Genomic DNA, 21,336 nt, shown 5'->3' on the forward strand with positions numbered 1-21,336 from the left:
GGCTCTAGGCTTGCAGGCTTCCATAGTTGTGGCACGCGGGCTCAGTAGTTGTGGCCCACGGGCTGTAGAGCGCATGCTCAGTAGTTGTGGCACACGGGCTTAGTTGCTCCGTGGCATGTGGGATCTTCCCGGACCAGGGATCGAACCCGTGTCCCCCTGCATTGGCAGGCAAATTCTTAACCACTGCACCACCAGGGAAGTCCAGATATTCCTCTGTTTTTTTTTTTTTTTCCTTTGTTGATCTTTACAACTTACTGGTTTTTTAAACTTTTTTTTTTAATATCTTTATTGGAGTATAATTGCTTTGCAATGTTGTGTTAGTTTCTGCTGTATAACAAAGTGAATCAGCTATACATATAGATATATCCCCATATCCCCTCCCTCTTGCATCTCCCTCCCACCCTCCCTATCCCACCCCTCTAGGTGGTCACAAAGCACCAAGTTGATCTTCCTGTGCTATGCGGCTGCTTCCCACTAGCTATCTGTTTTACATTTAGTAGTGTAGATATGTCAGTGCCACTCTCTCACTTCATCCCAGCTTACCCTTCCCCCTCCCCGTGTCCTCAAGTCCATTCTCTACGTCTGCATCTTTATTCCTGTTCTGCCCCTAGGTTCTTCAGAACCAATTTGTTTTTAATTCCATACATATGTGTTAGCATATGGTATTTGTTTTTCTCTTTCTGACTTACTTCACTCTGTATGACAGACTCTAGGTCCATCCACCTCACTACGAATAACTCAATTTCGTTTCTTTTTATGGCTGAGTAATATTCCATTGTATATATGTGCCACATATTCTTTATTCATTTGGAGTATAATTGCTTTACAATGTTAGTTTCAGATATTACTCTTTTTTAAAAGTGAAGAATTAAGTGAGAGAACTATTAGGCACACTTACACTTGTCCTGTTAGTTTCAGCTGGGCTTCTGACACTTTTCTGAAGCCTTTCTAAGTTATATTTTCCACCTCTTCCCTTAACTCCCATGATACCTTGTACCTCCATCATGACAGTGATTGTGTCCTGTTGCCATCGTTTGCTATTTCATGAATAGATCCATTAAGCATAGGGATCCTGACTCTTTTTTTTTTCCCCCATTAAAGAGATGCTTTATCATATGTACCCTGATAAACACAATAAAATAGACTATTTTTATACTACCATTGGACTAGAATGTATGGTACATAGTAGTTACCCAAAATTTTGTTTGGTAAAAAAATCATTCTAAAGCAATGATTTATTGAATCCCTAACAAAGAGCCAGGAGGTGCTAAATAAATGTTCTCTTTATTCCTGTTACTTCCCACAATACAGTTTAATAATGTGTGATCTGGTGGGTGATATCCAACTAGGTGGAAAGTAAATACATAGTTATAGTATGTGAATGTAGGTAATCAGAGTAGCAGCTACATACCTACACTTACTGTATACTTAGGGCATTAGGCTAAGTGCCCAATGTATTATCTTTTTTGATCCTTAGAGGCAGTTTTATAGTAGCTGGCATTAGCTATCTTTTAAATGATTAGCAAACTGAAATTGAGGTGAGGTTAATTAAGCAAGTTGTGAAGGTCACATTGCTAGCAAATGACTGAGATATGATGCAGATTCTGGACCATTTGACTCCAAGCCTTTGATTTTAACTAAAGCAGCAAAACAGCCTTTGCTATTAATTTTAAACATTTTTTGTGTCATAGAACCAACTATTTAGGATTAATCCTAAGTAAGAGTAAGAGTCATGGGAGGTGGAATGGCATTGTGTAAGGGCACGGTTAGAGCTAATTTACAGTTGTGTCCCATTTACCTATGTATCTACAAAGGTTTGCCTAGAGTGCACACGCTATCCAAGTTCTCTTAGGTTCTTTAGTGTAGTTACCACCCACATGTGACACCTGGTGGTTTGAGTTTAAATGCAAGTAGGTGCTTCGACTAAAACCACCCCACTCTGATCATCCCCAGGGTTGGAGAGGACTCCATCTTTCTGGTTTTAGAGCATTTTGTGACCAACTGGCTTTGTCAGTATTTTAGGTCAGGTTCAATGTAAGGAGAAAGATACACTGGAGATTTTGTATCAAAGAAAAATATAACCCTTAAATTTTTAATTTTTTAAAATTTATTTATTTTTGGCTGTGCTTCACGTCTTGTGGGATCTTAGTTCCCTGACCAGAGATTGAACCTGGGTCCTCAGCAGTGAAAGCTCGGAGTCCTAACCACTGGACCGCCAGGGAATTCCCAACACTTAAATTTTTAAAATGACTTAAAAAAAAAAAAAGTATGTGTTTGTTCTTATTTGCATATTTCTGGACTGTAGGCATTTGAACAAATAGAATCCCATGAAAGGCAAAAACTGCACAGTGGCACAGGTTGAAAGGCCAGCTTTGTTGCATTAGGCACAAGTACAGGATGGTGTTTGAGGCATTTTTATTAGTAAACTGCAGATAGCCTAGTACTCGCATCAGAACTGTTCTCTCAGTTGTCTCTGGGTTCACAGTCATTTCATCCAGAGCATCTCTGGATGACATCTCTTGTTGGATATTTAGGTTTCATTTCAGCCAGAGTAGTCTGTTTCACATTCTGCTGCCAAACTCTGACAGTCTTTCGAAGGCTTGGGCTAAGAGAAGAGAGGGACGTAAACACTAGTTTAATTGTCTTGCCTTGACTTTGACAGATAGTGAGACCTAACTTTTCTACTAAATGAAGAGTGACAGCCAAAAGAAATAGGTTGTATTATTACGTGTAGTTTCACATATTTAGGGATACCTTTTTCTATTTCTATTTTGTGGCTGGAACTGTTCCCTAGGAAGCAGTTATAGGACTTTTCCTTATTCCTTAAAAAACAAATGATTAAAACAACGAAATCCAAACCAAAAATAAGACCAAAACCCACCAATCCTTACTGGGTCTTTGGCAGATCCAGGTTAGAATCATGGGCAGAGCCAGTAGGAAAAATAGCTAAGAGGAGAATATTCCTTTTTTTTTTTTTTTTTTAAAGAAAAGAGAACTCTTTTAAAGCCTGCTTTACTACTGTCCTCCTTGTGGATCAGGCCTGTTCCTGGTCCCATTTCTTAAAAAAGAAAAAAAAATCCCTTTGTCTGAATCTTTTTCCCCTCTGAAATTTCAAAAGTTGTGTATCTGAAGACCTACCAACCTACCAATAACATTCATATGTAACCTTACCATTTCTTTCTAGGTCTAATTTGGGAGAGAGAGAGACAGGCAGACAGATTGTCCTCTTACTTACTTCCCCTTAGTTATAAACAATAAAGAAAACCCAAAAAAAGTTTGAAGTGTTATGTATTTTATTTTTCAGGGGGAGAAAAACAACAGAATACCTGAGATTGTGCCTCAGTTTGCTAGAAAAAAAATACTGACTAGAGGCCATAGTGGTGGTTTGCAACATATTAAGAGAGAACGGATAGGCCATACCTATTGGAGGGACCCTGATTTTGGGGGAGGGGGGGATGCAGGCTAAATGGCGCTGGTTCTTAGGAGAAACGTGTTCCCAGGGATGTAGTGACATGACCCTCGTCCACCTGGCTCATTGTCTGTAAGCTTCTGAGTCCCTCTTCTTATTCCTCTTTTACAGTTCTCATTTCTTCTCTTGACTCTTACCCTTTCTTGTTACCTAGTAGTAGAAATGGTACAAAAAGGGCATACCCCACATGTGCTCTGCACATCTCTGGGTAGAAATGAAATGCTTCTTTAAAGGTATTTTTATATATGGTCACTTTATAGTACTTTGAATATTATAGACAGAGAGAATCTCTCAAGCAGTACCGTATTCCTTTCTGTCTTTGGTTGTAAAAGTGCTAGAGGGCAGGCAACACAGAATAATTTCTGGCTCTCTCCAGATGCTTTCCCTAGAGCTCTGGAGGCAGCTGGTCTGCTTTTCAGGTTATTGCAGGTCACAGCACTACCATATATTTTGATACAGCATAAACGGTGTCAGTTGATTTCCAAACACTACTATCACTGTTCTCTCGCCTGCTCACCAGCCCACCTATTTTAAGTTTTTGTGATGGCAGTTCTCCACACCTGATGCCAGTTTCTGTGTTAGAGCATGGGTTAAACTGCTGTAACAGAGATGTCCAGATACAGCAGTGGTTTAAATAAAACATTCATTTTTCTTTCATGTAATATTTCTGAGAGTGAGAGGTCCAGGCTGATGGGGTGTCTTTGCTCCCTGTGGTTATTTATGGACCCAGGTTCCTTCCATCTTGTTTCTGTGCCCTCCTCAGAGTGTTGTTCTCATCTGCAGCATTGCAGCTGGGTTGCTGACATGCCCATGGTCCAGTCCATAGGAAAGAGGGAACATAATTTAGTCTAGAACAAACCCCTTCCTTTAAGGTGATGTAGAAATTGCATGGTTACTTCTGGTCGTATTCTGTTGGTGAGAACTTGCCATGCTTAGCTGCAAAAATGGGAAATAAAGTCTGTTGCTGAGTAGTTATGTGCCCTACTAAGACTTGAACAACATAAAAGAAAGAGAGGGACTTCCCTGGCGGTCCAGGGGTTAAGACTTCACCTTCCAGTGCAGGGGGTGTGGGCTTGATCCCTGGTTGGGGAGCTAGCCACCTGCCCACATGCCTCATGGCCAAAAGACCAAAACATAAAACAGAAGTAGTATCATAACAAATTCAATAAAGACTAAAAAATGGTCCACGTCAAAAAAAAAAAAATCTTAAAAAAAAAATAAGAGAAGGTGGATTTTTGTCCATTGTCCATTTTTCTACAGGGTTATGTGCCTTATTCATCTTTGGAGTTCTTTACACATTCTGGATTTGAATACCTTTTGGGGGATACAAATCACATGTATTTTCTTTCAGTCTGTGATGTACTTTTAAATTTTGTTCATGGGGTCCTTTGTCATATAGAAATTTAATATTTTTATATAGTAAAGTTTGCAGATCTTTTTATAATCCTTGTTTGATACAAATGTATTTTGTATTTGTAGATTTGATTCTATACCAGTTTTGTGGCTAGGGGTAGGCAGGACAGACACAATGATTAATAGGCCCCACAAGCACTTAATTTATGGTCAACTTTTCTACTTCAGTTTTAAAAAGAAACATTTTATTTTATTTTTTTTAACATCTTTATTGGAGTATAATTGCTTTACAATGGTGTGTTAGTTTCTGCTTTATAACAAAGTGAATCAGTTATACATATACATATATCCCCATACTCTTCCCTCTTGCATCAAAAATATGGAACGCTTCACGAATTTGCGTGTAATCCTTGCGCAGGGGCCATGCTAATCTTCTCTGTATCGTTCCGATTTTAGTATATATGCTGCCGAAGCGAGCACAAAAGAAACATTTTAAATAGGAAAACCAAAACCATATGTTTGATGCCTCATTGCATCATTAATTTTATGATTTGACAGGATTTACAATTGGTAATAATTATTTCTAACTAAAAAATTTAATAGTTCTCAAAATTAATCGTCAGAATAGTTCCCTAAAATTCATTTTGAATCTAGAAGACTTTGGTAGGGAAGTCATGCTGATCTGAGAGGTAAGAAATCAGATTTGATGTGAAAGTGAGTGTTCAAGCTGCTAGATGTGCCTCGTATGCAGTTGAAGTATGGTCTGGAGCTCAGGACAGGAGGTAGGGTTAGGGATGTTGACTTAAAAATCAGTAAGTCAGGGACTTCCCTGGTGGTGCCGTGGTTAAGAATCCGCCTTCCAATGCAGGGTACGCGGGTTTGATCCCTGGTCAGGGAACTAGATCCCACACGCGTGCCGCAACTAAGAGTTCACATGCTGCAACTAAGGAACCCGCCTGCAGCAACTAAAACCCGGCACAACCAAAAATAAATAAGTTAAAAAAAAAAATCAGTAAGTTGAGCTTCCCTGGTGGCACAGTGGTTAAGAATCTGCCTGCCAATGCAGGGGACCCTGTCTCGAGCCCTGGTCCAGGAAGATCCCACGTGTCACAGAGCAGCTAAGCCCGCGAGCCACAGCTACTGAGCTCATGTGCCACAACTACTGAAGCCCGTGTGCCTAGAGCCCGTGCTCTGCAACAAGAGAAGCCACCGTGGTGAGAAGCCCCCGCACCACAACGAAGAGTAGCCCCCGCTTACCACAACTAGAGAAAGCCTGCGCTCAGCAATGAAGACCCAACACAGCCAAAAATAAATAAATAAATAAATTTATTTAAAAAAACACACACACAAAAGATGAGCACGTAAAGGACATGTAGAGAGCTGTACTCACATTTAGAGGTCTTAAATCAGCTGAAGAGACAGATATTAGACCGTTTAATCTTTGTTAACAGCCTCATGAAGTATAGGTAGTTTTCTAATTTTACGGGGAGTAAATTGAAGCTGAGAGAGATGACTTCTACATAAAGTTGCCTAGTTTGTAGTTGGTGGAACTGGTCCTCATGACTCCAAAGCCCATAGTAATCCATGATATCTCCCTGTGTTTAAGAGGTGAAAAGCATTTCACTAAGGAGGGAGTGAGTACTCCTTGGTGCCAGATGAATTTCTGGAGTGTTTGAAGGCTTGTGAGTAGCCCGGGATTATTTATTAGTTCTTTTGCCACCAGTGGAGGTGGAGAGAACAGTGCCGTGGTTGGAGGATGGATGCCTTGTAGGAAGGGTCTGAGGTGGAGGGCAGCCACTCCAGAGTCCCAGTGCATGAAGTCTGGTGGTGGTGAAAGGAAGAAACGACAGGAGGAGCTTCAACGACTATAAGCTTTTCTGGTTGGTTCGTTGGTTGGTTGGTTTGGGGGTAGTGGTGCAGAAAAGTATGTGTAAGTTTGCAGTTAGAAAGAAAGGTGGAGCCAGGAGCGTGGGATTGCATTGGGAGCGCTAGTGCAGGGATCGTGCCTGTTAACGTCTGACAATACAGTGTGAGAGACAGGGTGGTGTGTATGTCGTTTCATTTAAAGAGAGGAATGATATTAGGGGTAATGGTGTTTGGAAACCCTCTCAACAGTTAGGTTGCCTCCTAAGAAAGTATGTGTGAGGTGTTCGGGGTTGGAGTCTTGAGGATAATTGAAAAAGGCACTGGAGTCAAGGTGTGTTCTTTTCATTTAGCTTTTAGAATGGCTGATAGAGGCCGTAATGCTTGTTTTAAATTAATGATAATTTCAATTTATAAATTACCAAGAAACTTTTTCATGAGTCACATTTGTTCTGTAGAGGAACTGCTATAATCCTGAAAATAAGGTTCTTAACAGTTATTATTAAGATTTGAGTCAATTGTGATTTGGAAAAGTATGCCCTGTTTTACATTATTTTGATGATTATCATTTTATAATAGAGAATAAATATAAACAGTACCATTAATTATATATATATAAGCTTTTCCTATGTTAAGTATTGTCATTTGTTGCTTCATTATTTTTCCTTTACGATGTGTGCTTTATAGATAAAGTCACTGAAGATTGGTATAATGCAGAATGACTTTTTATATTCTCTTGTTTACTATTAAGCAGAAATCAAAGAGCAATCAGCAGAAGAGGATGCTGAAGCAGAAGTGGACCGCAGCAAGCGGCCAGTCCCAGCCTTCCAGCGTTCTGTGTCTGAGGAATCTGCAGCCTCCCTGGTCTCTGTTGGTATAGAAGCCAAAATCAGGTTAGAGAATGAATGCCGCTGGATTGGAGATTAGTGACAGGAAAAAGAGCAGCAAGTTGACTGTAGAGGGAATTCAGAGAGTGCAGGCTTAGGACAGAAAGCTGGGTGGACTTTTAGAGCTGATAGCTCTGCGCGTAGCTGGAGTGAAGCACGTCCGTGGGCTTAGGTGGCTGTAGAACAGAGCAGTGGTCTACTGTGTCACTCTGCTCTCCGCAGACCAGGACAGAATATTTCCAGTATGCGATTCCTAGAAGAAGAAAAGAGTCTAAACTTTTAGCATAAGAACGGATTTTTGATTTACTTGTAAACTTAAGTTTATACTCTTGTTCTTTACCCTCTCTTCATTCTTTAAAAAGAGAAATACAGGATGTTATAACTTCTCTGTGTATCATTCAGCTTATTAAGTCTTGTAATTTTTTAGATCTTAACTTGGAAGACATGAATAAAACTGAAACCATCCATCAGTTGAATATCCCCATCTTCTTGAAATGTTTCCTTCCTTTTGCTTTTGTCACATCTGCCTCCTCATTTCGTCTCTTGCTGGATTCTGTGGGGACTCCCCACCTTTATCATGTTGGAGTCCTCAGGTCGAAGTCCTCGGCCTGTTTACTTTTATTTTTATAGTCCGATAGCTAGGTCCTATCTGTGTGCTAATGAAACCACACATTTATATTTTGAGGGCTGACCTTCCTCTGAACTCTAGACTTTCCTCTCCATCTGTCTGCTTGATATCTCCATTTGGAAGTATACTAGACACTGCAACCATAACATGTCCAAAACCACTGTTGATTCTGACCCCAGGCCTGTCCCAAATTTTCTCCCCAGGATTTCTTCATTTCAATAAATAATACCAATATTCACCCAGTTGCTTAGGCCAAAACCTTTTGAGTTAATCCATGATTTCTTTCTTTTCTCATACCTCACATTCTAAATTTTGTAGCCCACCTTTAGAAGATATCCCAAACAAGTACTTACTCTCTCTCTTTTTTTATTTTTAAGCTTTTAATTATTTATTTATTTATTTATTTTTTGGCTGTGTTGCGTCTTTGTTTCTGTGCGAGGGCTCTCTCTAGTTGCGGCAAGCGGGGGCCACTCTTCATCGCGGTGCGCGGGCCTCTCACTATTGCGGCCTCTCTTGTTGTGGAACACAGGCTCCAGACGCGCAGGCTCAGTAGTTGTGGCCCACGGGCCCAGTTGCTCCGCGGCATGTGGGATCTTCCCAGACCAGAGCTCGAACCCGTGTCCCCTGCATTGGCAGGCAGACTCTCAACCACTGCGCCACCAGGGAAGCCCTTACTCTCTTAACTTGCCTAGCATCTTAGTCCAAGTCCTCTTATCCTTAGGAGGCTGTAGTTGCCTTTTAAGTGGTCTCTCCACTTCTTCTCTTTGCTTTCCCCAGTCCAGGTTGTTCTTAGGACAGTTGCAAAAATGATCATTCTAAAATGTAAATCAAGTTTCTCCCAAACTCTCTTTTGGCTGTCTCTTATATTTAAATTAAATATATAAATTATATTAAAAATTTCAGGGACTTCCCTGGTGGTACAGTGGTTAAGACTCTGTGCTCCCAGTGCAGGGCGCCCGGGTTTGATCCCTGGTCAGGGAACTAGATCCCACATGCATGCTGCAATTAAGAGTTCTCATGCCACAACTAAGGAGCCCGCCTGCCTCAACTAAGAAGCACACATTCTTCAATTACGGAGCCCGCCTGCTGCAACTAAGACCGGATGCAACCAAGAAAAAAACAACAAAAACATTCAAATCCCTACTATGTTCTACATCTTTGGGAAGGTTTGAAAATTTTCAAAATAAAAGAGTAGGATGAAAAATAAATAAAACATAGTCCCCACCACATTTACCCTCTATTTCTGCTTTATTTTCCTTTGTTGAACTTTTTATTTCTCGACAGTTCGTTTGTCTCCCTTACTGTCTTGTGAGCCCTGTGAAGGCAATACTTTTTCCCTTTTTTCCTGCTTTTTATTGCATTGATAATTTTTTCCTATTGGTTATACATTATATTTTGTTTTTGAGATGGTTTTCCTTAAGACTCATGTTTCTTTACCCTGTTGAATTTAATTTTGAAAGAATTTCAAACTTAAGAGTTCTAATTGATTTCTTAGTCTTAGCAATATGAATAATGATTTATCATATTTTCATATCTCTTTGTCATCTAGCATTTCATTTTCTAGTTATTTAAATATATACTTCCTATTTTGTCTTGGCCCCCTAACAGTTTTCATATTTTGAAAAATTCAGGTTTATATGTATACACAGTAAAATTACTGTAAAATTCACCCATGTAGTGAGTTTTGACAATTGTATACTGTCATATAACCAGTACCACAACAAGATAAAGAACAGTTCCATCATACTAAAACAATTCCCTGATGCCTTTTTGTTGTCATTCCTGATCCCATCTTCTGCCCTAGGCAGTCACTTATCTGTTTCTGACCCTGTAGTTTTGCCTTTGCAGTAACATCGTATGAGTGGGATTGTAAAGTATGTGTCCTTTTGATTCTGGCCTTTTTAACTTAGCATATTTAATGCATTTGACATTTGTTTATGTCATCGCATATATCAGTAGCTGTTTCCTTTTTATTGCTGAGTAGGATTCTCTTTTATGGAGGTGCCTACCGCATTTTTTTTTTTTTAATAAATTTTATTTATTTATTTATGGCTGCATTGGGTCTTCGTTGCTGCGTGCGGGCTTTCTCTGGTTGTGGAGAGTGGGGGCTACTCTTCGTTGCGGTGCGTGGGCTTCTCATTGCGGTGGCTTCTCTTGTTGTGGGGCACGGGCTCTAGGCACGCAGGCTTCAGTAGTTGTGTCATGTGGGCTCAGTAGTTGTGGCTCGCGGGCTCTAGAGCACAGGCTCAGTAGTTGTGGCGCATGGGCTTAGTTGCTCCACAACATGTGAATCTTCCTGGACCAGGGCTCGAACCCATGTCCCCTACATTGGCAGGCGGACTCTTAACCACTGCGCCACCAGAGAAGCCCCCTACCCCATTTAATTTATCATTTTCCAGTTAAGGGATATTTGGGTAGTTTCCAGTTTGGGACAGTTATGAATAAAATTGGTATAAATATTCACTTGCAGATTTTGGTGTGAACATAGGGTTTTTATTTCACTTAGGTAAAAATACCTAAGAGAGAGGTAATTTTTCAAGGAAAATGCCAAAGTATTTTCCAGTGTGACTATACTATTTTGCATTACCACTAATGATGTAGAGTGGATTGGCAGGATGTTTCTTATCGTTCTGATTCAACTTTACTCTTAGGTGCGCCCTGTGTGCCTAGGTCTCGGGGGTCCCGTCATGGTCTGGGTCTAGGACGTCGTCTTGCTCCTCCTCCAGGGTGGAGGTGCATCCCCTCCCCCATTCATTCCTCCATCTGCAGCTGGTCTTGACCATTGCAGGGCAGAGACTTGTGCTCTCCTTTTACCAGTCTGAGGCTTTTCTTTCGCAGGCAAGATGAAGGAGAAAGATCTTTGTGTCTTTCCCATGTCTCTGCTGTTCTCCTGCCCAGGCTTTTACCATGACTGGTGCATTCTCAGGACTCTTCTCCATGCCTGAGTGGTGGGCACGAGCACCGGGGGAGGTGCATGGAGACAAGCTCGTGAATGGGTTAGAATTCCCCTGTGTTTGCGGGTCCTGGATGTTCTTTACTCTCCTACCGCCACACACTTGGCTTTTAGCAATTTATAAAATTTTCACTGAATTCTTTAGCCTGCTTGGATGACATCCAGTGAGTGGCCTCTTCCTCAGATTAAGCAAGTGCTTGTGTCTCCTCCCTTCTTGGAAGTGCCTTTCATTCAACTGCAGGTGAATTGTTTGCTCTGCAACTTTTGTAATCTGATGTGTTCAAGAAAAGTGGATTTGTGGAGTGTCTGGCGAGGTTTTGCTGGGACAGTGGGAGCAGAGTTCTTTGCAACTTTCTACTACATCCACAGCAGAAGCCAGGGATTTCCTTCGTGCCACCCTTTAAAGTTAACAATAAATTACTCTGAGATATTTGACAGTCTTTATTTCCTACGTCCCTTGTAACATTTCCTAATTCTTTAATAATTTGAATATTTCTCTAAGAATATTTACATTGTGGGTCTGTTGTGTGGTGAAATTTCTCAGGTCTTATAGAAACCTGGGAATAATTTTATTATACCTTCACATTTGAGTTACGGTTTTGGATATGAAATTGAAGGTTAAGATATTTTTTGTCAGTACTTTAAAAGTATTTCTCCATTTCCTAATCAGTGTTGTTCATATAGTTGCTGTCCATCTGATTGTTGCTCCTCATAGTAATGTTTCTAGGGGGAGAAACAAACTAGAAACAGGGTATGCTGAAAGAAATGTAAGTTTAATAGCTTAGAGAAAATTATAAATAAGAAAATTTAAAAAATTAATAAGATACTGGCAAAGGATATTGGTGGATAGTATCCTTTAGGCAAGAAGAAAAACATTTTTTCCCCTATTTGACTTTATTTTTCTGAAAGTAGACCACATTTAATCGCGTGCGCGTGCGTGCGCGTGCGTGTGTGTGTATGTGTCAGTATCAATGGACAACACAGTTTATCATGAAATTGAAATACATAATATTGGAAAAAAAATAGGTGACTTTTATAAACAAAAGGTAATTAGTTGAGAGCGGTCCAATATGAATTTAACTTGAGTTAAACATTACCTGAAAAGATTAATTATTTCCATCACCTGTTAATGTAAGACATTATGAAAGTTCCTGAGGTAGATACTACAGAGGTGATGGTGGGAACTTTAATGCTTGAGAAGAAAGATTTGAGTACAGCAGCCATAAATGTGTTGTGAAGAGAAGATATATCCAAGAGGAGCAGTTCTTTTAATTCTGTTTTTTTCTAAGATCCCTTATTAAGCATATATTCCATAAGTATATATTGGTTTTTGTCCTTTAACCTTTTAAATGGTTTCTTTTTTTAAAAAAATTGTAGGTTTTATTGTTTAGAACAACTTCAGGTTTACAGAAAAATTAAGCAGATGGTACACAGAGTTCCCCCTCCCCAACCTTTCCCTGCCTCAGTTTCCCCTAAGGTTAGCATCTTTCATTGGTGTGATACGTTTGTTACAACTGATAAACCAGTATTGATACATTATTATTAATTAAAGTTCATAGTTTGCATTCATTCTTTGTGTTACAAATAGTTCTGTGAGTTTTGATAAATGTGCATTGTCATGTGTCTGCCGTTAACTGCAGTATAGCATATGAAGTAGATTCACTGCTCTAAAAATCCCGTTTTGCTATTCATCCCTTTCCCACTCCTCGTAAACCCTTTCTGTCCGTTCCCCCGTCCCTCATCACTAACTGCTTAACCCACTTAAATTTATTTTTTTATATCTCTCTGTGTGTATGGTATATATATAATGCATAAAGAATGTTCCATCAAGTAGTTAAGTAAAACTTGGTCACCACTTGTTTTACATAGCTGGGATATAATTGAGTGGCCATTAAACTGTACCTTCTTCCCCAACCTTAATTTTTTTACTTTCTTTATTCCTTTTTAGTACTTCGAGATTTTAAAATCAGATTTAAAAGAAAATTGTTTTTCTAAGCACAAACTATAATTTTTTGATTTGGTATATTTACTACTTTAAAAAAATCGTGCTGTAGAAAAGTAGAATTGCAAATGTATAATTATTATTGAACTTAATTGTTCGTACGGTATAGATATATTTAAATGCTTAGCTTGCACTAAAGACATAATATTTAATTTTAAAGCACAAGTGTCTGCAGTTGTCTGGAACTTGAAATAGTTAAATAAAACTGCTTCTCCTCTCTGTCTTCCGTACTTTTCATTTCTACCAGTGAACAGCTCTGCGCTTTTTGTTACTGTGGTGAAAAAAGCTCCTTAGGACAAGGAGACTTAAAACAATTCAGAGTAACGCCTGGATTTATTTTGCCATGGAAAAACCAGCCTTCTAACAAGAAGGACGTTGATGACAACAGCAGTGGAACTTGTGAGAAAATACAAAACTCAACACCACGAAAACAAAGAGGACAGAGAAAGTAAGCAGTTTTGAATTTAAGTGGTTCTAACGCAGTAAGACTATATATAGTTTATTTTCATTGCGATGTTTATGAATATACAAATAGGATTGTTACTGAACAATTTTTTATGTTTCCAACATTCATACGATGCCTTATGACTCACCATTAACCCAGCAGATGCTCATTTTCTCAAAATTAATTTCTTATTTAAAAAAAAGTTTGCGCTAGTTGTGTATTAACAAAAAAGAAGAAAACTTTAAAGAACATAATATAAGGAAGGCTAGAGGGGATTCATGGAATTTATCTATATATGGAATGAAAATTTTAGAAAATCAATGAGATCTTTCTTTCCTTTTCCTAGATAAGTTTTAAATAGTTTGTAAGAGTATAACATAAAAGAATAGCAAAACCAAAGTGGTTTTACCTATGTGTCATTTATTTATTTGTTTTTATGGTTCAGAGAATGTTGAACTGTCCTGTAAACTCTTACAATACAGTGTTAACTTTCTTTCCTTCTAAATAATCATGTGCTGAGAGTTCCCTTTCTAAAGTCAAAGAAGATGCTCTTTTTTTTAAATGAAAGAATTTACATATGTTGTACACCTGAAACTAATGTAATATTGTAAATCAACTATAATTTAAAAAAAAGAATTTACTATTTGTATAACTATATATGTGTGTCTATATTCATGGACCTTATAGTTCCCCCAAACTCTTGTCTAATATGTTTGCTTTTGGAGTTAATATTTTTTTTATATATGTTGTAGGTTCGTTTGAAGGCCATCTTAATATGTGGACTTGGCTCTGGTAGTTGAGGGAGTAGAAGTTTCTGTGGTTGATGAGAAAGTGTAAAAATTAATTTAGCTTGGAAGGCTAACCAGCTCTGCCCCTTGAGGGTGATGATGTAATCATCCAAGTGCTTATCTGGCTTTTATCCAAAGTTAAGTACTAAGGCATTGTGTTGTACTTATTTGATTGGCTTCTTCTTTTGGACTGCTGCCAATGCCTTGAAGACCTGAAGTAGGAAATGAAACAATAACAAGAAAAACCCTTTTAAAAGAATTTAGAGTGGAACAGCTTAAGGAAATTTAGAAGTATTGTATTTAGAGTTTTGGTGTTTTAAAGGCCATAGCTAGCTTTACCTTTCATGATCAATTGGGAGCTCACTTTCTAATAAGATCTATCAAAAGTCCAGAAAACTTATGTCCATCAGTCATTAGTAAATTTACTGGACTGGACCAGGTTATATCTTATATCCTCATGTTCTGCCTTGAATAATGGCAATTAATAAACAACTGTTCTGGGAACTACAGTTAGGCTTCATTTATTTATTTATTTTATAAGCTAAGTTAATTTTTAGTGAAAACTTTATGAGCTAAAATAATTATGTAAAAATAGCCTTGGTTTAATGAAAGTCTTTATATGCACTTAAGTGTTTATTAACAAGTTATTAAGTGATGATAACAAGCCAGTTAATGGACCTTAGGAATAAAGCATGTTTTTGAAATTTGGAAATCATTCAGGGATAAACAGTTACTTTAGCTTGGTAATGATTTTAAACATTTGCAAAATATGTTGCTAATGAGTTATAAACCAGATAAACAGCTAGTTAATTTTTTAATTTGAAAAGGAGGATTTTAAAATAGTCTCTTTTTTTAGACTTAAAATTTGGGGGGTATGTAAATATTTCAGCTAACTTCTCTCGATGTTCTTTCCGAAGCTGGGCTCCTCTCGTCCTTAGGGTTGACGTCAGCATCTTACTGATATGTTGTGTACGTACAAACTGGTTGTAAAACCTTAAGGTGAAATTTGACTAACCTGCTGCTTGGGAACTGGTTAGTAATAGACTGGTTAGTCATTCCATTGGTTTTTATACCTGTCCCCCCATCAAATTACTGGTGTAAAGAAAATATGTTAAAACAATGCATTCGTCTTCATAGATGAACTGTTAGTCTTTTTTTCCTCCTAATAAATTAGCAAGTTAGTAATGAAGATGTATTTGTAGGAATGGAGATTATATTTACAGGAAGGTTTGTTCTCATTTCACTTTGGGCAAATTTTATAAAAACAAGAATTTGAAGTTAGCATAGCATGGTAAACTTTAAAAAAAAAAAGTGAGCCTGTGCATTTCTACTGCTGAACATAAAAAATACTGGTTATTTTTTATATGGTTTGATATTTAAATGTACTTATTGAAATATGTTAATACTTTTTTTCTTTCAATGATTCCAGGTATAAAAAAGTTTAGTACCCTGGTCATTGTGCTGATTTTCTCTTAATAGGAATCATGATATATATCCAGCATACAGCAGTGCAGTGAGTTATGATCTATATTCAATAGTGATTTAATCCAGAATTACGATCAGGTTAAATACTATGATATCAGGAGAAGATTAAAGTCTTAGTGCCAGCCATCTGATTTCCCACGTTTAATATTAGTCACAATAGTAGTCATTGTTTACTTCTTGATCTCAATTCATATATGAAGTTTTAGGGCTTTCAAAATTTGAAATCTCCCATATGTTATTCAGTGAACACTTATTCAGTGTTCATGTTTATACTGTACTTTTTGCTGTTACACTTTTTCCCTTATTCCCAGGTCACTAGTAGCTATTTTGTTTTTGCTTTTTACTTCTGGTTTGTGAGGTAAAGTCTTAGCAGAGGATACTTGCAGCATCATGCCACAGGCCAGCTGTCGAGATTGCCAAGGGGACCGTAAGAAAGCTCCAGTGCTCACATTTCACTCCCACTGCCTCCCTCTTCACACTTCTAGTGGGTTTTCATTTCCCCTGGGAAGTAACCTTGCTGTCCGTAAAATTAACTGCCAGCTCCGTTGTGGTAGTCCTCACTGATCATATAGCAAATTAGAAATACCTGATTTGATCAAGTTGTTTTTTAAGCATTTAAGTAAGGCCAAAGGGAATATTCATTTTATGTGATAAAATATGGTTCCTGAATAGACTATTAGAGTGTCAGTTAAAAAATATGTATATAAAATGGCAAAATAGGTCTGCAACTGTAATTTGTAACACTTCCTTATGGATTTGGAGACTTTTTTTTTTTTTAGTTGCTTACATGATATAGCTATCCAGTTTTATATCTATACTATGAATAATAACATATTCTAAAAGTTGTTTTATGATAGTTTATGCCTAAGTAAAATTGATTTGGCAATGCATTTTATTTAAGTCGTTATAAAAGGAAACAGTTTTCTACTTGTTATCACTTTCACATCTGTTTTGTTTTATTTTATTTTCCAGGGAACGGTCTCCTCAGCAGAATATAGTACCTTGTGTCAGTGTAAGCACGCAGACTGCTTCCGATGATCAGACTGGTAAATTATGGGATGAACTCAGTCTGGTTGGCCTTCCAGATGCCATTGATGTCCAAGCCTTATTTGACCCTACAGGTATGAGCCAGTCTTCAATAATAACTACCTTTTGATTCTGTAAGCATTTTCACTTTAGCAAATTATCAACTTAATAGTAAATACCGTTCATCTAGAAATAATTATCACATTGTAAAAAATGTCATTGTTAAGTATACCTGCTTAGGTAAAATAAATTGTCTAATTATGCTTACCTAACTTATTTAGCATCTGCACAGGGCCATCACTGGGCTGGATGCTTTTATAAATATTTGCATTTACACTTGTGTAGGCAGCAGTGCCATGGAGATCTGACAGTTGCGGAGAGAGAAATTTTAAAGGGATCTATGAAAACCTGGGGAACATGGCAGTCTGGGTCTACTTGAAGTAGGGGTGAAGGGTAATAGATCTAAGCCCTGTGAATGTCCTGTAACGCAGTATAGTTAGTAATCCATACTCACGATTTGGTGCTCCTGGGGTTTTGAGTGAAGAACTGCGTGTAATTGTTCAAGTGCTCTGTGAGAGAGAGTTTAAAGACTGAGCTGTTACAGATGATTGACGTGGGCTCTTGGTATGGGGTGCAGTGGAATAGAGGTGTATATATAGCTTATTTGTCAGAAACAAAGTATTAAGTAGTTTTCCTTTATGTTTTATGTAAATACACCAAATAAAATATAGTAACGGTTAAATAAAATGACTAGAAACTAATTTCTCTGTTGAAGAAATAATCACTAATTCAGTGTGCATCAGAATCACTTGGAGGGCTTGTTGACACATTGATTTCTGGGCACCATGGCAAGAGGTTTAGATTCAGTAGGTCTTGGTTGTGGTCTGATATTTGCATTTATAACAAGTTCCTAGATGATACATTTCGAGGAGGGCTGCTTTAGTGGTATCACAAATATCGCATGCCATTGTGTATTCACACATTTGAATTGATTTGGGGGATTTTCATCTTTACTTATTAACGTTAATACGTTTAATGTTTATTCAGTTGCTTCTTTTCACTTTAACCATTTTAGGCACTTGTTGGGCTCATCACCGTTGTGTGGAATGGTCACTGAGGGTGTGCCAGATGGAAGAACCGTTCTTAGTGAACGTGGACAGAGCTGTTGTCTCAGGGAGCACAGAAGTAAGTAGAAGAAACACATATTTAAACAACAGCTTTATAACATTTACTGTGTCAACATAAAGATTCACTTCCAAGATTTATTAAATGATTACTATAATGTAAAAACCCTTAAAATAGGAAACTATTAATTTATATCCAAGAGTAGTTTGTGCAGACCACTAGAATATAGTATGTTAAGTTGTGCAATAAATGCAGATCTTTAAAATAAATATTTTACATTTAAATGAGAAATTAAAATTCTTAGAAATGGGTATTACTGACTATAATTACGCATCTTACTCTTTAAGACAAAACTCTTTGATGAAGATTTAAAATAAGAGAGACACGATTTGACATCTTTAGTCCACCGTGTGAGCTAGCTCTGTTTGCTATTTTAAAAATTGATTAAAATATTTCTTTTCAGTAAAGTTGGCAGTTCGGTTTGTCTTTTTGGCACTATCCCAAAGTAATATCATATACACAGACTGCCATCTTTCAAAGCTTTCACTGCGATTTTCGTGTGATTTTGAATCAAGAAATAAATGCAACGTTTACCTTCCATCTATAAAGGCAACAAACCCTGTGAAGTGAAATTGCTTTGCTGCCTACAAATTCCCTTTGGTTGGTTTGTTTGTTTGTTTGTTTATTTATTTATTTATGGCTGTGTTGTGTCTTCGTTTCTGTGCGAGGGCTTTCTCTAGTTGTGGCAAGCGGGGGCCACTCTTCATCGCGGTGTGCGGGCCTCTCACTATCGCGGCCTCTCTTGTTGCGGAGCACAGGCTCCAGACGCGCAGGCTCAGTAATTGTGGCTCATGGGCCCAGCTGCTCCATGGCATGTGGGATCTTCCCAGACCAGGGCTCGAACCCGTGTCCCCTGCATTGACAGGCGGATTCTTAACCACTGCGCCACCAGGGAAGCCCTCCCTTTGGTTTTTGACAGGTATATTTGGGAGAAGTGAAACAGGCCTTCCAAAGGAATATTAGAAGTGGAATTTTTTACTGTAGAAATTATACGGGCTTTAATAGATATAATATAGGTAAACATTTCAAAAGTATTGTTGAGACAAGGACTTAGATTTAATTATTCAATTATTATAACATTTGCTTTACTCAGATGATCAAAATTACCTACTTTATATGGATGAGTAACCCTCACCTCAGGATTAGTCAAGTTAAGAGTGTTTGTTTTGGAAATGTGACATTACATTTAAAGGCTTACATTACCAAATTTTGAACAGTATAATGCACGATAAATAATTTCCAGTCTGAACATACTTAGATGGCCAGATCGTGACTGTGATACATCGGTGAGAACTGTTTCTTCCACGAACTACTTTAGAAGTAGTTTTGGAATATTTTGTGACAGTGAAAAGCATTATAGGAAAGGCAATGAACAAAGGCTAAAATGAACTGTAACAACCCATTTTTGATAAGGCTGTGGGGAAATAGGCACTCTTATGCCTCATTGGTGGGAATGCAAATTGGTACATGTCTTCTGGAGAGAAATTTGGCAAAATGCCTAACAGACTATACATGCCCTTATCTTTTGACCTTTCTGAGATTCTATCCTGAAAATATGCCTCCAATGATACAAAAACATTAACAGCATTGTTCAATTTGCAAAATATTGGAAACAACCTCTGACCACACATAATAGAATGGTTGAATAGACCGTGGTATGGTTCATACAGTGGAATACTGTGCAACTGTAAAAATACTATGAGGAATATTTTTATGAACTAATACAAAGTAGCTTCCAATATATACTTTTAAGTGGAATAAAAAAGTGCAAAAGACCACTTATGGTGTGCAACACTTTATGTAGGAAGGAATGAGATGTAAGAAAGTATACATGCATATGCACATTTGTGGAAAAGAAACACAGGAAGAATAAACCAAAAAGTAGAGGGATTGGTTACCTGTCTCTGAAAGGTGGGTGGGAAACAGGTGGAATGAAGACAGGAGTGGGATCCGTGTAGCAGGGATGTGATGCGACACTTCTCAGATATATCTTTTTGTATAGCTCTGACTCTTAGAACCATAAGAATGTTTCACCTATCCCTGAATAAGCAACTACAGCCATCTGGGCTATGGGGGAACCTAAAACGGGATAGCAAAATTCACAATGACAGGGGTAGGGGAGAAACTAAGCAACTGAAAAATAGTGTCTTGACTGGATACCCGTAAAGCTAAAGACAAAAAAAACCCCTGCATATACATGCACGTACCTGCTGTAATCGAGTGAGTAAAATTCTAAAATGATTTTTGTGGTGTTAGAATGGAGGTATCAATATAAACTTAAGGTTTTTAATATTTATATGGACAGATACAGAAATATAGGTATGTGTGTATGCATGTGTTAGTATGCTGCATTTATCTCCTAGCTCTGTCCCCTGTGAAGGCCTAGAAGTAGTGACTTCTAGTAGCAGTGAGCACATCTAGTGCCCAGATCTTGGTTTCTAACCAGTGTTCTCCAATAAAAAGGACCAGAGCTCCTTGAAAAGTGGCTCCTGGTGCAGGGAAGATACAAGATGAGGTGCCAGAAAGCAAGGAAGTGCTCAGAGAGATGGGGGCTTGTTGAAAGCACAGGAGCCGACCTGAAGGAGCTCCGAAGAGCTGGACCAATTTGAGCAATAACAGGAAGTAATGATAGTGTTGGGCTTTCATCCATAGAATGCGCCACGCTGATGAATAAGTTGATAAAGTAGATAAGTAGCCTAGGCCAAGTCACATCACTTCTCTGCCTGACGCTCTCCAGTGACTTCCCGTTTCACCAAGAGGAAAAAAGCCAGTCCTTCCTGCCTGGCAAGGCCTCCACCATCTTCACCACTCCCACGAGTGCTCTAAGACGTCGCTCCCTGTAACCCTTCCCCTCCCTCGCTTCCTTCAGCCTCAATGAGCTCCTTGGTCTTCCTCAGAACCGTCCACCTCTAGGCCTTTGCAGTCCCTGTTCCCTACATGCGTGGCTTCCTCCCTCATTTCCTTTAGGTATTTATTGAAGTTACCTAATCTGTGAGGGCTTTGCTGGGCTCCCTATTGAAAATTTCAGGAGTCTCCTCCTCCCATCATACCCCCCGCTGGATTGTTCTCTCCTTCGTACTTACCAGCATCTAACACAGTGTATATTTACTTAATAATCTTGTCTGTCTCTCCTCACTAGATAATAGTGCCCTTCTGAAAAGGATCTTTTTCTGTTTTGGTCATTCCTCAATAAATACTTGTAGCCTAAATGAGTAGCCCTAAAGATCATTCATGGAATCATTCATAGTTACA

General features: G+C 38.4%; 1 protein-coding gene and 1 non-coding gene across 2 annotated transcripts in view; one reads left to right on the plus strand and one right to left on the minus strand.

Moving 5' to 3' along the window:
• KMT2C (lysine methyltransferase 2C) overlaps positions 1–21,336 on the plus strand; it is a 277,011-nt gene that overhangs the window by 99,034 nt on the left and 156,641 nt on the right. Inside the window, 4 exon segments of the mRNA XM_036863101.1 lie at positions 7,440–7,578; positions 13,403–13,603; positions 16,846–16,994; positions 17,975–18,084. Of these exon segments, the coding sequence (XP_036718996.1) occupies positions 7,440–7,578; positions 13,403–13,603; positions 16,846–16,994; positions 17,975–18,084 (599 nt within the window).
• On the minus strand, positions 5,196–5,302 carry LOC118901398. Its single transcript, XR_005021371.1, has one exon. It is a non-coding gene; the product is annotated as a U6 spliceosomal RNA (small nuclear RNA).

Source organism: Balaenoptera musculus, chromosome 9, assembly GCF_009873245.2.
Source record: "Balaenoptera musculus isolate JJ_BM4_2016_0621 chromosome 9, mBalMus1.pri.v3, whole genome shotgun sequence".
Taxonomy (NCBI): domain Eukaryota; kingdom Metazoa; phylum Chordata; class Mammalia; order Artiodactyla; family Balaenopteridae; genus Balaenoptera; species Balaenoptera musculus.